This window comes from Crotalus tigris, unplaced genomic scaffold (genome assembly GCF_016545835.1).
Source record: "Crotalus tigris isolate CLP2741 ecotype Arizona unplaced genomic scaffold, ASM1654583v1 scf7180000024338.4412243, whole genome shotgun sequence".
NCBI lineage: Eukaryota > Metazoa > Chordata > Lepidosauria > Squamata > Viperidae > Crotalus > Crotalus tigris.
In genome coordinates, this window is record NW_024100508.1 from 3,727,850 (window position 1) to 3,745,209 (window position 17,360).

The window sequence follows — 17,360 nt, forward strand, 5'->3', positions numbered from 1 at the left end:
CAATTTGCAGGGTTGTGAGACTGGTTTCAAAAGATTCCACATTTTCCATTCTAGAATCTAGTTTTGGAAAAGGAGATCAGGAAAGCTAGCAATGCACAGCACTGGAGGGATGCTCTCCACAGCTGTAATTTGTTTGAATTTGACTTGTTTAAAATTAGCCTTCACCTTTAAATTTCATCCTCTCCAGATGCCTGGAATTTTGTAGAATTTCCCAGCCAGGATGGTAATTGTGGAGAATTAGGGAAGCTGATGTCTGTACAACTAGGGGGAGGGTATCCATCTATGGTACTGAACTGGCTCAGGAATTCTGGCAGTTAAAGTCCACAAGTCATAATAGGAGCCATAGTTCCCCACTTTCGCTCTACAAGCAGCTGCGCTTTGGGGTTGGAACCCAACAGGATAACGAGGGGCGGAGCTAGAATGTCCTTGCTCCCGTTCTTCCGGTGCTGCTCTAGCCTCCCCGTTGCTGATTCCGGCATCTTGGTGGCCTGTTCTGCGGGTGAAAGTCACTTTGAGGAAGCCGCTGCTTCGTCAGCCTCATTGCGGTGAGAAGCCGGGACCTCGCTGGCAGCCGGCCGGGGAGAGGAGCCTGGCTGCTCCGGGCCTTGCTTCCGTCCTCAGAGGGGGTTCCCCGGCGGTGCCGACCCCGGGAAGAGCGCGGGAAGGCCCAGTGCTCAGGGCGCCTCCACCCCGACGCGGAGACATGCCCGTCTGGGTCTTTGGTTCGCAAGCTGCGAACCTGCACATCAGTTTGGGGGATGGGTAGAGATGGAGAAAAAAACTTGGAAAAATGAGGAAAAAACATTCCCCCCCCTTTTTTTCCCAAAACCATATTTTAAAAAACAGGGGAACCCCTCTTTTTCCCCCAATTTTTCCAGATTTTTTCCAGGCCTCCCCATCTCCAGGGGTGAGGAAGGTTGGAGACCAGTGGATGCAGTGGCAGCAAGAGGAGGAGGCCGGGTTCCTTCGGGAGGTTTGGACCCCAAACAGCCACAGTTCTGGTTCTGTTGATGGGGAACCTGCCTTGCCTTCCCCGGGTATACATGGAGGAAGGGGCTCATGCAGACAGTCCTATTTTTCTTGGTCACCTCCCCTTTTTATTCTTGGCACCCCCCACCCCCAACAACTGCAAAAAAGGGGGGCTCAGGGAGGGAGGGAGGAAGGGGGTGGAGGAAGATGGTTTGGGTGAAATCTGCCCTCAATTTTTCCTAGGCAGAAGAAGTTCTTTCCACTCAGACGAAGCCCTTTGTGGCCTCACCCAAAGACAGTCTTCTCTGTAATACGGTAGTCCTCGACTTAATGACCACAGTTGAGCCCAAAATTTATGTTGCACAACTGAGAAGTTTGTTAAGTGAATTTTGCCCCATGTTATGACTTTTCTTTCCACATTTGGTAGCGGATCACTGCAGTTGTTAAATTAGTAAAATTAGTTAAGTTGGTAACACCGTTGTTAAGTGAATCTGTCTTCCCCCATTGACTCGGCTTATCAGAAGGTCACAAAAGATGATCATGTGACCCCGGGACACTGTAGCCGGCATAAATAGGAACCAGTTGTCAAGCCTTGGCATGTAAATTGCATGACTGTGGGGAAGCTGCAATGGTCACAAGTGTGAAAAATGGTCAGTGCTGTTGTAACTTTGAACATTCACTAAATGAACTGTTGTAAGTCGAGGGCTTCTGGTAGCAAAAGAAAACTGTTTGGAAAGAATGTGCACCCAAGCAGACTTAATACAAAAGGTGACCTTGCAGCCAAATGACACTATTGCACAAGTTTAATAAACCATCATCATCATTAGTTGGGGGATTGTGTGACAGCATTGGCCCAGATAGCTTGTCTTGTCTTTTCATCATAGATTAGCACTTACATGAAGATTAGAAACATTGGCAAGAAGGTTGGGGTACAGCAGATTCGGGCATCAAGGTCCTTTCCCCCCCCCTTGCTTTTACCTTGATTTTGTTAAACCAGCTTGAATTTTTAATAGCAGAATTCTGACAAAAGCTGGGGTAGCCTTGAAATGGAATGGGACAGAAACTATGGTTTAGTGAATGGTGGGAAGCCACTGTTTTATCATGTCAGTCACAAGTGAAGCACTCATACAATTGTTTTCTTTGTGAGAACACAATATCTGTTTTGTATCTGAGCATAGGCTGCTGTTGAAGGCAGCTAATGTGTATTAATCTTCAGTACTTAATACTACAGTAAGGGGCACACACTATATCACATGTGGCATGTCATTTTTCTTATTGTTTTCCTGTCTGGAGGCAAGATACTTTTGTACCTTTCATTCCCCTCCCCCAGTAATTATTTTAGGAAAGGTGCTCTTCTCTTATGTAAAGTGTCATGAAGTCTCAATTAAAGGGACACAACTAGCAATTTAATGAAAACTTTTGTTTTCTTCCCATTATTCAATTGAAATATTTTAGGAGCTATCATTTTGGTAGATGTAAGTTTCTTTCAAACTGCATCTAGATTGAACTAATAAACAAGCAAGATGTTTATTTAGTCATCTGTTCAAGGTTCAAGATGTTTAATTGTTTATTAATCTGATTATCCCACCAACCACACCCATTTTTATTATTTTGGGTCAAAGCCAGCAAGCAGAACTGCAAATAAAGTATCTGCTTCCAATTTCTTGTGAGCATTCTGAGGCCTTATGTCATATATATCATTTCTGTTCAGTAGGCTAGAATATATATCTAGAACTGATTTGCTAAAATCTAGCTTGTCTGCTGTAAAGTTTAAGGATGAAACCATATCTCCAGTCTGTTATCACAAGGTTTTTTTTTTAAAATGGGGAGGAATATTAATGTATTAGATTAAAACAGCTGTTGGTCACTGGTAAGGATGCCAAGGCTTTTTTCTATTTAGCAGGAAGGAGTTCCAGACATATTGCTGATGTGAGCAGAAGATTTAATTTGTTTCACTGATTGAAGCTAGGAAAATCAGACTGTACCAGTAGTCCTTGACAGGCAACTTTGTTGTTAAAAAAAAAACTATTAACTAAGTCCAATCTCATGACCACAAATGTGCTAATGATTTTACTTAGCTTTCGTTTGCTTTATAGCAGGGGTCTTCAAACTTGGCCCTAAGCGACCCTGGCTGAGGAATTCTGGGAGTTGAAGTCCACAAGTCATAAGAGGGCCAAGTCTGAAGATCCCTGCTTTGTAGTGTCCAAAGAATACTATCCCAAACATCTGGGTGAGGACAAAGGGTGGGAAAGGTTTCCAAAACCTGACTCACAAGGAAGCCAAGTAAAAGGGTAGCTCTTACAGCCCCTTCCCCCATTCCTCTGTCCTTTGGAATGCTCACTCCAGCACTGAGATAATTGGAAAAGAATTCATGTTGGTATTTACATTCATTATAGAGGAAGGGATTACAAGAGAGTAAGAAGGCATACATTAGGGAGTAGACAATGATTTGTGAGCAGGGTTCTACTTAGAATAAGATATCTAGGGCAATCCTGTATTAAATTCTTTGGAGAATAAAATTGCCATGGAGAAACCTGATCTTTTTCCTAAGGAAATGTCTTCTAATAGTTGACATTTTGAAGCACCAGGATATATCAATTTCCTGCTTTCATATCTATTTTCAGAAAATGTCTGAATCAGTAAGAAGCAAGATAGAGAACTACAAAACAGCTCCATTTGACAGTAGGTTCCCCAATCAAAATCAAACACGGGACTGCTGGCAGAACTACCTTGGTTAGTATAATTGATGCATGTGAATGTTTATGTCTCTGCATTATGAATAAGAAAAAAGATTTCATATTCTGAAATCTTTGTAAAACATGTTTTTCTCTGTTGAAGTAAAAATAATATATTTATGAAAGGTTTAAAAATGGTATTGCTGCCTCTCCCTCCTATATTTAAAACACTAGTTACAAGATGAAGAATAATTTCTTTGGCTTTAACAAATTATTTTTTTAGTTTTAACACAATACATTTCCTTTTTTCTCTGTAATTTATCTTTTGAACTTTTTTGACAGCTTGGGTTATAGTTTGCCATGGTAAAACAAAGTTTTAACTATATTAGGTAGGCAGTCCTGATTACGTTAAAAACTCCTCAATCTTCTGAAAAACACTGTTTATCTTGCATAAAAGAGTCACTGCAGTAGTGAGATCAAATGCCATATACATTTAATAAAAAAAAATATGCAAGCAAGAATATTGAGTTGTGGGAATTTGATAACTTTTATTTTCTGGTTAGACTGATTGTATAAAACAGTATTGTAAGGACCCACCCCACTTTGCATCTTAAGAAGACAGAACTCTTGGAATAATTCTTCCAACAGGAATCCTTTATTAAGAGAAAATGGTTGCAGGCATGCTAGACAGGACTTGGGGTTCAAGCTCTTCCATTCAAGGTTTTAAGGGGTTCCCCAGTAGTCCCACCCAATCAACCCCCCTTCCAGTGATAGTTTCAAGTATCACAATTCCACCCCCTTTCTTCTTTCTTCCGTCTGAATGGAGACTTCAGGTAACTACATGAAAGGCAAATACCCTGCTTTGTTATGATAAGGTCCCCTAGTGCTAACGCTTTGATGTTACAATAAACACACATTCAGCATTCAGCTCTTTGAAGTGTACTGAAGGAAGTGAGGGCCATAAAGCCCCTTTGTTCTCCCCCTTCTCTCCCTCTGATGGCAGAATCCAGAGAAGGCAGAATTGGGAGTTTCTATATTTGATAATTAAAGATGAAATATAATTGGATTCTGACATCCGGCCCCTCTTAACAATAAGAGAGATCCACCTGCAAGAAAACAAAACAGGTATAAAAGTTAGTTAGGCTTGTTGGGATACTCTGTGTGAAACTTCTTCAATAGTTTCGGGGCTCTGACATGACGTTTATGGACCCACTCGTTTTGTGAGGCAGGGAGGTGTTTCCAGGCAACTAGGTACTGAGTTGCTCCATGATATCTCCTAGAGTCAAGGACTTCCTTTATTTCGAAGTGTTGTTCGCCCTCCACCATGATTGGAGGTGGTGGGGGGGGGGATTTTTGGCCGTAGAGGTGACTGATGCTCTCTTTTCAGCAAGCTGCAATGAAAAATTGGGTGTATTTGCCTGAGATTTTTGGGTAATTCTAATTCTACTGTTACTGGATTTATGATTCTTTTAATTGGAAAAGGTCCTATATATTTTGGTCCAAGTTTTTTACAGGGCTGTAGGGACTTTAGGTATTTTGTAGATAAGTACACCATTTCTCCTATAATGAATGGTGTAGGCTCAACCCTTTTTTTATCGGCTTGTGCTTTGTATGCCCGCCTAGCTTCATCTAGTGATTTTCTGACTATTGGCCAGGTGTTTTGTAGGTTTTCCATCCATTCTTTCAGTGAAGGGATCGTTGGTTCTTTTGGGGTTAACTCTGGCATAGGGTTGAAACTTTGACCGTTGGCTATTTGAAAAGGAGTGTAGCCTGTGCTGGAGTGGACTGCATTATTGTAGGCAACTTCTGCAAAAGGAAGTAAGTCCGTCCAATCACTCTGTTGGAAATTTAAAAAACATCTCAAATATTGCTCAAGTACCGACTGGCAGCGTTCCGCTTGTCCATCTCCTTGAGGGTGGTGGCTAGATGTCAATCCCTGAGTGGTCCCTAAGAGGGATAAAAATTCCTTCCAAAATGCAGACGTAAATTGCACTCCCCTATCAGAGATGATGCGTTGGGGTGCCCCGTGCAATCTGTAAATGTGCTGGATGAAAAGTTTTGCTAAGGCCTTTGCAGTGGGAATTTTTTGGCAAGGGATAAAGTGCACCTGTTTGGAAAATAGGTCCGTGACTGTCCAGATAACAGTATTCCCATTGCTTTCTGGCAATTCCACTATAAAATCCATGGCTATTTCCCTCCAGGGGGCTGAGGGACTTGCCACTGGTTGTAATAGCCCTGGCGATTTCCCTTGCAACCTCTTTGCTGATGCACAGGTTGGGCAGCTGGCAACATAACTTTCTATGTCCTTTTTTATTGATGGCCACCAAAATTGCCGTTTAATTAAGTGTAAAGTTTTTACAAATCCAAAATGCCCTGCTGATTTTGTGTCATGGCAAAGGTGCATGAAAGTTAGTCTTTGAGTTGTTGGTATATATAACTTTTCCCCTACCCAAGGCAATCCGTCTCTCATTGTGCACACATGTTTGTTTTTCTGGAACCAATCTGTTTCCAAACTTTTTCTGAATTCAATCCCAGTTTGGCTGTCCAGTTGTGGTTTTATTTTGGCTTGGGTCCTTGTGGTTACTGGCGCTGCCAGTTGTGACTCTGCCATTATTGGTCTAGAGTCTGTGGTTCGTGCGCTGTTATATTGGGGCATGCGAGATAGAGCATCTGCCAGGAAGTTCTTTCTTCCTGGTAAATGTTTGAGCTTAAATTGGAATTGGTGAAAATGCTGGGACCAGCGGGCTTGTTTGGGATTGAGTTTCCTGGAAGTTTTCAGGGCTTCTAAATTTTTGTGATCAGTCCACACCTGGAAGGGGATTTTGTTGCCTTCCAGGAACTGTCGCCACGTGAGTAATGCCCAACGTATCCCATAAGCCTCCTTCTCCCATACGGGCCAGCGCTGTTCTGTTTCCGTGAGTTTCTTGGATGTATATGCACAGGGTTGCAATACTGCATCATCATTTTCTTGTAATAGCACAGCCCCCACTGCCACATCACTTGCATCTGCCTGTATTATGAAGGGCTTGTCCATGTCTGGGTGCCTTAGTACTGGTTCGGCAGAAAAAAGTCTCTTTAGTCTCTCAAACGCTGCTTGGCACTCCATTGTCCATGTTAGTGGCTGGCTAGGTTTTACTGAGGGTGTTCCCTTCGTTTTTAGTAAGTTAGTGAGGGGCAAGGCTATCTGTGCAAATGAGGGGATGAATTGGCGGTAAAAATTTGCAAAGCCCAGGAAACTTTGTAGTTGCTTTCTTGTGCGGGGTGGTGCCCAATTTAGTACTGCTTTGACCTTCTCCGGGTCCATTTCAATGCCCTGTGGGGATATGCGATAGCCTAGGTAGTCTATCCTTTCCTGGTGGAATTCGCATTTTGAGAGTTTGGCATATAGGTGAGCGGCTCGCAGCTTCTTTAAAACCGCTCTGACAAGTTTGACGTGTTCTTCTTTTGTTTCAGTAAAGATAAGAATGTCGTCCAAGTAAACAAGGACCCCCTTAAATAGGTGCTCCCTTAGAACGTCATTGATTAATTGCATAAAGACTGCAGGGCCCCCTTGTAATCCAAATGGCAAGACTTTGAATTGATAGCACCCCATGGGGCAGTTAAATGCAGTCTTCCATTCGTCCCCTTCCTTGATTCTCACGCGATAGTAAGCTTCCCTTAGGTCTAGTTTAGAAAAAATTTTCCCTTTCGATAGGTGTGACAGCATGTCTTTCATGAGGGGCAGCGGGTATAGGTTGCTTTCACTGATTGTATTCAGGGCCCTATAATCCACGCATAAACGTAAAGAGCCATCCTTCTTCTCTCTAAAAAGGACCGGGGCAGCCACTTTAGGCTTGGCTGGCTCAATGAAACCTCTCTCCAGGTTTTTTTTTATAAATCTTTCCATTTCCTCCTTCTCCTTTGGGCTCATGGAGTATAATCTGGGCTTCGGGAGTTTTGCCCCAGGCTTGAATTCAATGGTACAGTCTGTGGGTCGGTGGGGGGGAAGCTCATTCGCCCTCTCCTCACTGAAGACTTCAGCAAGGTCCCTATATTCCTCTGGTATTTCTGTTAATCTTTTTTCCTCTCCTATGGATGCTTTTTCTATTCTTGATTCTGGTAGCCTCCCTTGGGGTTTTAAGTCCATAGGGTCCCCCTTCGGGAATTTGATTTCTGTCGTCCTCCAATTTACCCAGGGGTTCCATTTTTTCAACCATTCCATCCCTAGAATCATTGGGCATTCCATACCTGGGGTCACCACAAACGTTAAGTCCTCTTCATGGTTGCCCAGGGAGAGGTGTATTGGCAGAGTGGCTAGGGTAGCTGGCACCCCCCCCCTGCTATGGATCCATCTAGCTGGCCAAATGAGATTGGTTGTTCCAGTCTCCTGGATGGGATGCCCAGATTCCCCACTAGTGTTGGGCTAATGAGGCAGCGGGTGCAGCCAGAGTCTATTAAGGCTTTCACCTTCACAGCTTCGGGCATGGGGGGGATTAATATAGTCACTGTTTTGAAGATGGGTGTGATGCATCCACTTACCAGGGGTTCGCCCTCCGAGCTGTCATCTGAGGCATCCACCGTCCCTGTGGTGTAGGCTGGAGTTCTTTCCCCTTGGTGAGCAGAGGTGGGGGTTTCTGCAATTTCCATCATTCTCATGGCTGTTTCTTTTGGCTTAGCTGAATACTCTCTGGGTTTGTTGATTGGGGATCTGTCTGGGTTGTGCTGGGGGGCCTTTGAGCGGCATTCTACAGCTCGATGCCCTTCTCTTCCGCACTTGAAACACCCCATTTGCTTCTTGGCTGTATCCGATGATTTCACCGGTTGGTGTGTCAGCTCAGGCGGGGGGCGGCTCCATTGTTTTCTTCGGTGGTGCCTCTTCAATATGTCGATCTCTGCTTCCTCTGCCAAAACGTACCATTCTTCAAGTCGATGTGGGTCCCCTCGGGGCAGGCAAGCATCATATAGATCATAGTTTAGTCCGTCTTTGAAATGGCCAAGGAGGATGTCTTCTGGCCAATTCAGTTTGCTGGCAATGGCCCGGAATTCTTGTGTATACTCGGCCACTGGGCGTTTGCCTTGCCTCATCGTTGTCATTCTTTCACGGGCTTTGCGATCAGCCAGGGGGTCTTCAAATCGTCTTCTCAAAGAGGACATGAAACGGTTGAAGTTACTGAGTTCTGGGGCATTGGAGTCATGCAAGTTCACTACCCAATCCGCAGCTGGTCCATCCAGGGCAGATTGCACGATCCGGATGCGGGCTTTGTCGCTGGGAATGTCCTGCCCATATTCCTCCATGTAGCTGAGTACTTGGGTTAGGAAAAACCCCAAGCGTGTTGGCTCCCCTTTGAATTTCACTCCAACGGTGGATGTCTTGGAATGGATCGGTGCCTCCGTTGTGGGTGGTAGTGTCTTCCGTCCAGATTGCCATCTGTGGTCCGGTAGGGGGTGGGGGCTCCTGGATCAGTAGATGTCCCTGGGGTTGCAGGTTCCACGTCCCCCTCGGTGTCTCTCCCTTTGTGGCTCCAGGAACTGGGGCGGCCGTAGGGCTCAGTATTCTCCTCTCCTAGGGAGCTGAGAGTTCTCTTCATCAGGTCAATAGCTTTCTCTAGGATCCAGTCTGAGTACGGTACCCAGCTTCCTCCCTCTTCACTTGCGTGCAGGGATTTCTCCATCTCCTGCTTCCATTCTGGTTGCTTGGTCCCCCGTCTCAGGGTCACCTTTCTTGATTCCTTTCTCCACTCACTTTTCTTTCCAACGTTCATCGACCAGCGAGGCTTGTGGTCCTGTGTCTCCACCACTTCTTCTCCCGAGGAATCTGACCTCTCAGATCCCAACATCTGGCAAGGTTCCAACTGGGTCAGCGGCTCTCTTTCCAGGGAGTTTTCCCCCTCTCTTTCTCCATTGTCTGACATGGTAAATTTTTTGCAAAATCCCCCGGCAAGGGTCTCCCTTCCAGGTGGATTAATTTTGCAAGTCCTGTCTAATGTAAGGACCCACCCCACTTTGCATCTTAAGAAGACAGAACTCTTGGAATAATTCTTCCAACAGGAATCCTTTATTAAGAGAAAATGGTTGCAGGCATGCTAGACAGGACTTGGGGTTCAAGCTCTCCCATTCAAGGTTTTAAGGGGTTCCCCAGTAGTCCCACCCAATCAACCCCCCTTCCAGTGATAGTTTCAAGTATCACAATTCCACCCCCTTTCTTCTTTCTTCCGTCTGAATGGAGACTTCAGGTAACTACATGAAAGGCAAATACCCTGCTTTGTTATGATAAGGTCCTCTAGTGCTAACGCTTTGATGTTACAATAAACACACATTCAGCATTCAGCTCTTTGAAGTGTACTGAAGGAAGTGAGGGCCATAAAGCCCCTTTGTTCTCCCCCTTCTCTCCCTCTGATGGCAGAATCCAGAGAAGGCAGAATTGGGAGTTTCTATATTTGATAATTAAAGATGAAATATGATTGGATTCTGACAAGTATGGAATCCCCCACTAACTTTTTCCATAGCAACAATTGGTTGGAGAATGTGAAAACACAGGATTGATGATATATCATCATCATCATAAAATGTATTTGGATGTGTTGGAGGGCAAAATGGTGGATACAGCCATGTTTTTTTATTATTATTTTGGAGACCCAGGTGTTGGATAATACACAGTCTTGTAGATTCTTCAGGCTTATACCCAGTTCTGTTCTAAGGGCTCTTCTGGATCCTAGATTAGATGCATTTTGAATTTTTTTTTCCTGGTAGATTTCCATCGCTGTGTCTGTCAGTGGTATAAAAAACTATACTCATCCCTGTGCCCTTCTTTTGGGGTAAGTAAATTACGTAAGTCTGGCTAAAGCATTTTTGTACAAGAAACCAGTTGGGGGCAAAGGAAGACACTCAGTAAAAGATCTCTCCCTTTTCAGTGGGTCAGCCATGAAGGGTCAGACCAAAATACTTTGGAGTAAAGCACTAGAATCCCTGGCATATTAATCATGGGTGTTGCAGTTCCAGTCCATCTGGGAAACAATTGATTACCAACTCCACACCATCAAAACACTCCATTCAGAATTGTATTCAAAATATTTCTTGTCCCTCGCTTTCAGCACATAATTGAGAAGCATAATTGTATGGAAGAGTTTCAGTTCTAACGGGATAACTCTTATTGAGAAACGGTGATCAAAGGAATGTCCTGTTCTTTTGCAGGTTGACAACTGGGATGAACTTGGGGGAAATGGCGCTTTTCCAGGCAAAATCTGATGGTCTTTTGTCTGCCAGTATCTCCCCCTACTCAGGATGTTGCACTGCTGAGTCCTTTCTATGTGTGCATCTGAAGGATTGTCTGAAATGGCTCTTGTCTGCCTAAGCATCTGAATCATTTAATAGTACAAAACCTTGGATATTACCCATTCTAATAAAATGCATAGTACCCATGCCTGTGTTTATCCTGCTAACTCAGTTAATGATTCATGAATGTGTTCTTTGTTGTTGTTGTTAATTGCGAAGTTGTGTCCGACCCATCACGACCCCATGGACAACGTTCCTCCAGGTCTTCCTGTCCTCTACCATCTTCTGGAGTCCAATTAAGTTCACACCTACTGCTTCAGTGACTCCATCCAGCCATCTCATTCTCTGTCGTCCCTTCTTCTATTGCCCTCAATCTTTCCCAGCATTAGGCCCTTCTCCAGTGAGTCCTTCCTTCTCATTAGGTGGCCAAAGTATTTGAGTTTCAACTTCAGGATCTGGCCTTCTAAAGAGCAGTCAGGGTTGATCTCTTCTAGGACTGACCGGTTTGAACGCCTTGCAGTCCAAGGGACTCGCAGGAGTCTTCTCCAGCACCATAGTTCAAAGGCCTCAATTCTTTGGCGCTCAGCCTTTCTTATGGTCCAACTTTCACAGCCATACATTGCAACTGGGAAAACCATGGCCTGGACTATACGCACTTTTGTTGGCAGGGTGATGTCTCTGCTTTTTAGTATGCTGTCTAGATTTGCCATAGCTTTCCTCCCCAGGAGCAAGCGTCTTTTAATTTCTTGGCTGCAGTCCCCATCTGAGGTGATCTTGGAGCCCAGAAAAATAAAATCTGTCACTACCTCCATTTCTTCCCCATCTATTTGCCAGGAATTGAGAGGGCCGGATGCCATGATTTTGGTTTTCTTAATGTTGAGTTTCAAGCCAACTTTTGCACTCTCCTTCTTCACCCGCATCAAGAGGCTCTTTAGTTCCTCTTCACTTTCTGCCATTAGAGTGGTATCATCTGCATATCTTAGGTTGTTGATATTTCTCCCGGCAATCTTAATTCCAACTTTTGATTCATCTAGCCCTGCCTTTCTCATGATGTGCTCTGCATATAAGTTAAATAGGCAGGGCGACAGTATACAGTCTTGCCAGACTCCTTTTCCAATTTTGAACCAATCAGTGGTTCCGTGTCCAGTTCTCACTGTTGCTTCTTGACCCGCATATAGGTTTCTCAAGAGACAAATGAGATGGTCTGGTACTCCCATCTCTTTAAGAACTTGCCACAATTTGTTCTGATCCACACAATCAAAGGCTTTTGCGTAGTCAATGAAGCAGAAGTAGATGTTTTTCTGGAACTCCCTAGCTTTCTCCATGATCCAGCGTATGTTGGCAATTTGATCTCTAGTTCCTCTGTCTCTTCGAAATCCTGCCTGTACTTCTGGTAGTTCTCGATCCACATACTGCTGGAGTCTAGCTTGTAGGATTTTAAGCATAACTTTACTAGCATGTGAAATGAGTGCAATGGTGCGATAGTTTGAACATTCTTTGGCATTGCCTTTCTTTGGAATTGGAATGTAAACTGACCTTTTCCAATCCTGTGGCCACTGTTGAGTTTTCCAAATTTGCTGGCAAATTGAGTGTAGCACTTTTACTGCATCGTCTTTTAAGATTTTGAATAGCTCAGCTGGAATACTATCACCTCCACTAGCTTTGTTGTTGCTCAGATTTTCTAAGGCCCATTTCACTTCACATTCTAGGAGGTCTGGTTCGAGGTCAGTGACCATCTCATTGTGGTTATCTGGGATGTTAAGCTCATTCTTGTATAGTTCTTCTGTGTAGTTTTGCCATCTCTTCTTAATCTCGTTCTGCCTCTGTTAGGTCTCTGCCATTTTGGTCCTTTATCATGCCCATCTTTGCATGAAACGTTCCCTTCATATCTCCAATTTTCTTGAAGAGATCTCTGGTCCTCCCTATTCTGTTGTTTTCTTCTATTTCTTTGCACTGTTCATTTAAGAAGGCATTCTTATCTCTTCTAGCTACTCTCTGGAATTCTGCATTCAATTGGGTGTATCTTTCTCTTTCTCCTTTGCCTTTCGCTTCCCTTCTTTCCTCAGCTATTTGCAAAGCTTCCTCAGACAGCCATTTTGCTTTCTTGCATTTCTTTTTCTTTGGGATGGTTTTAGTTGCTACCTCTTGTACAATGTTGCGAACTTCCATCCATAGTTCTTCAGGCACTCTGTCTATCAGATCTAATTCCTTAAATCTATTTGTCACCTCTACTATATATTCATCAGGAATATGATTTAGTTCATACCTGAGTGGCCTAGTGCTTTTCCCTACTTTTTTCAATTTAAGCCTAAATTTTGCAACGAGAAGCTCATGATCTGAGCCACAGTCAGCTCCTGGTCTTGTTTTTACTGACTGTATAGAGCTTCTCCATCTTTGGCTGCAGAGCACATAGTCAATCTGATTTCTGTGTTGACCATCTGGTGATGTCCATGTGTAGAGCTGTCTCTTGGGTTGTTGGAAAAGAGTGTTTGTTATGACCATCGTATTCTCTTGACAAAATTCTATTAGCCTGTGCCCTGCTTCATTTTGTACTCCAAGGCCAAACTTGCCTGTTATTCCGGTTATCTTTTGGCTTCCTACCTTAGCATTCCAATCCCCCATGATGATAAGGACATCATTTTTTGGTGTTAATTCTATAAGGCGCTGTAGGGCTTCATAGAACTGGTCAATTTCATCCTCTTCAGCACCAGTGGTTGGGGCATAGATTTGGACTATTGTGATATTGAATGGTTTGCCTTGGATTTGAATTGAGATCATTCTGTCATTTGGGGGATTGTATCCCAGTATTGCTTTTCCTATTCTTTTATTGACTATGAAGGCTACTCCATTTCTTCTGAGGGATTCTTGTCCACAGTAATAAACCTGATGGTCATCTGAGTTAAATTCACCCATTCCTGTCCATTTTAGTTCGCTGGTTCCTAAGATGTCGATGTTCAGTCTTGTCATCTCTTTTTTGACTACGTCTAGCTTGCCTTGATTCATGGATCTTACATTCCAGATTCCTATGGAGAAAAAATCTTTACAGCATCGGACTTTCCTTTCACCACCAGATATATCCACAGCTGAGCGTCCTTTCGGTTTTGGCCCAGTTGCTTCATTCTTTCTGGCACTACTAGTACTAGCCCTCTGCTCTACCCCAGTAGCATATTGGATACCTTCCGACCTGAGGGGCTCATCTTCCAGCGTCATATCTTTTTGCCTTTTAGTACTGTCCATGCGGTTTTCATGGCAAAGATACTGGAGTGGTTTGCCATTTCCTTCTCCAGTGGATCACATTTTGTCAGAACTCTCTGCTATAAACTGTCTGTCTTGGGTGGCCCTGCACGGCATAGCTTATAGCTTCATTGAGTTACGCAAGCCCCTTTGCCACGACAAGGCAGTAATCCATAAAGGGGGAATGTGTTCTATCACTTGCTTTATCTATGGTAATGTTCTCAAAGAATGGGACAGATGTCATTAATGTGGTATATGTGGTGCTTTGTCACTGGACCCCTTTTAACAAGATAGAAGCCTTTCCATTCATTGTGTTAAATAGCTTATATTTACAGGGGAAACTTTATAGCTGCCTGTATGGGTGATAACAGAAATTATTACACCAGGGTCAGCCATTTCACTGCTGCTCATTTCTTAGTTGCTAATCCCATGTTCTGGGTTAAGCAAGTACCACGTGAAAAATTTACATGGGTACATGGTCTTGATTTCAACATTTTTGAATAGCCTCATATGTTGCCTCCTCTTATCATAGGCAGCCAGTGAACACATAAAGATCTGATCTTGAAAAGGGCATCAGATATCACACGGGCTCACACATTGTGTTAGATTATTGTGTCTTTCTTTGCAGGCTAGCTGTTGAGCAGGCTAAGCCAACAACTCTTTTACGAAGAGGAGAGTCATGGTTTAAACAGTTGAGTGAAAATATCACTCAAAACTCAGCTATGCCTGGCTGAGGAATTCTGGGAGTTGAGGTCCATAAGTCATAAAAGGGCCAGGTTTGAAGATCCCAGCTATATATCTTTCTAGCAGAAAAAAAGTCTTTGGGTGCTATGTCTGGTGTAGTGTATTTTCTATATACTCTTAAAGGCAGTATCTACTAGGGAATCAGAGGCATATGTGTTGTGATGGCACTATACAAATGAAATACATGCATGGTGCTGTAAGGTCCCAGTCCCTTACTTAAACTTGAGATACCATATTAATCTAATTAGATAACCCAAGAGGAGACTTCTTGATTAAGCAGCATTTTATTTGATCAAATTAAGCAGCTGGGTGGCCAACAATCTGGAAGGCTGGCAGAGTCACATCCAGAAGTGCCACATATTAGAAAGTTGGTAGAATTGCTTTACCAACTTTGTTAGCCAATGAAAATCAGACAACACAGCCATTCCATCACAAGAAAGACATCAATCATTCCTAAACAGTGCCTTATTCCCTCCTTCAGTGTATCACATCCATGTACACATTTCCCAAGCTTGCATGAAATTTCTCTGGTGCTAAAGCTGATTACAAAAAGCAAAAAGCAACAGTTAGACTAAACAATTTCACTTTGTTCCAGAACCCTTCACATCCTTATGTAACTTGGCTCTAGATCATGCAGCCTGAACAGTGGTGGGATTCAAATATGTGAACAACCAGTTCTCTGCATGGATGCCACTTCCGGAAGTCCATTCTGGGCCTGGGCAACAAAAAATTAGCTACAGGTTCTGCCGAAGTGGTGCGAACCAGCTGAATCCCACCACTGAGCCTGAAGCACGAAAGAACACTGATAACAAGACTGGATATGTATCTCAATGGAAGCAGATCCTTCCAGAAAGTAAAAAACCCTAATATGTGATTAATGCAGTCTATGGTGCAGAATTCACTTCAGCTTTAGGACAGAAGGAAAACAGATTTTTTTTCTTTTAACTGGAAATATTTTTAAACCTAAAAAAGCCAGGGAGCTAGACCATATAAAACAACCACACACTCAGTTGACCCATTTGTTTAGCTGGTGTGGAGAAACAACTGTTTCCATATTATGAATAGTGGGGGCAACTGATACTAACTTAAGTCCAACAATTTTCAGGGTTGTGAGACTGGTTTGAAAACTCCACCTTTTCCATTCTAGGATCTAGTTTTGGAAAACGAGATCAGGAAAGCTGGCTATGCATAGCATTGGATGGATGCTCTCCACAATTGTAATTTGTTTGAATTTGACTTGTTTAAAATTAGCCTTAAACTTTAAATTTCATCCTCTCCAGAAACCTGGACTTCAACTCCTAGAATTTCCCAGTCAAGATGGTAATTGTGGAAGCTGAAGTCTGTACAACTGGGGGGGGAGGGTATCCAGCTATGCTACCAGACTGGCTCAGGAATTCTGGGATTTGAAGTCCACAAGTCATAAGGGGAGCCATAATTCCCTACCTCCGCTCTAGAAGCAGCTGGGCTTTTGGGGTTCGGACCCAACAGGAAAATGAGGGGCAGAGCTAGAACTGCACCTGTTCTTCCGATGCTGCTCTAGCCTCCCCATCGCTGATTCTGGCATCTTGGTGGCCTCTTCTGCAGCTGAAAGTCACTTTGAGGAAGCTGCTGCTTCGTCAGCCTCATTGCGATGAGAAGCCGGGACTCACTCGCAGCTGCCCAGGGAGAGGAACCCGGCTCCTCTGTGCCTTCTTTTTATCCTTGGAGGATGATCCCCAGTGCTCCTGACCCTTGTGAAGAGTGTGGGAAGGCCTTGTCCTCAGGTTGCCTCCACCTCGAAGGGAGGGCACGCCCATCTGGGTCTTTGGGTAGCAGTCTGTGTTCTCCTGGCCATTGGCACATTAGTTTTGGGGATGGGTAGAGATGGGAAAGCCTGTGGGGAAAAAAACCACTGTGTTTGGCACCATACAAATGAAATATATGCATTCTGCTGTAAGGTCCCAATCCCTTAAACTTGAGATACCATATTAATCTAATTACATAACCCAAGAGGAGACTTCTTGATTAAACAGCACTTTATTTGATCAAATTAAGCAGCTGGGTGGCCAACAATCTGGAAGGCTGGCAGAGTCATGTCCAGAAGTGCCACACATTAGAAAGTTGGTAGCATTGCTTTGTAAACTTTGTTAGCCAATAAAAATCAGACAACAGAGCCAAAAAGCAAGAAACCAACAGTTAGACTAAACAATTTCCCTTTGTTCCAACCCTTCACATCCTTATGTAACTTGGCTCTATATCATGCAGCCTGAACAGTGCTGGGATTCAAATATGTGAACAACTGGTTCTCTCTGATGCTGCTTCCGGACATCCATTCTGGGCCTGGGCATCAAAAAATTAGCTACAGTTTCTGCCAAAGTGGTGAGAACCGGCTGAATCCCACCACTGTATTTGGATGTGTTGGAGGGCAAAATGGTGGATACAGGGAGGTTCTTTTTTATTTTGGAGACCCAGGTATTGGACAATACGCAGTCTTGTAGATTCTTCAGG

General features: G+C 43.7%; 1 protein-coding gene across 5 annotated transcripts in view; it reads left to right on the forward strand.

Annotated features, from left to right (window-relative positions):
- Positions 1 to 341: 341 nt before the first annotated feature.
- Positions 342 to 17,360, forward strand: part of LOC120300133 (cytochrome c oxidase subunit 6B1-like) — a 68,162-nt gene continuing 51,143 nt past the window's right edge. Inside the window, exons 1-3 of one of the 5 annotated variants that reach the window (XM_039325749.1) lie at positions 376 to 545; positions 879 to 973; positions 3,594 to 3,702. In XM_039325749.1, coding sequence (XP_039181683.1) covers positions 932 to 973; positions 3,594 to 3,702 — 151 coding nt within the window. In that variant the 5' untranslated portion in view covers positions 376 to 545; positions 879 to 931. Of the gene's footprint in view, positions 546 to 878; positions 974 to 3,593; positions 3,703 to 10,373; positions 10,389 to 17,360 lie in introns of those variants that run through there. The other 4 variants (XR_005554550.1, XR_005554551.1, XR_005554549.1 and 1 more) reach the window with 4 other exon arrangements.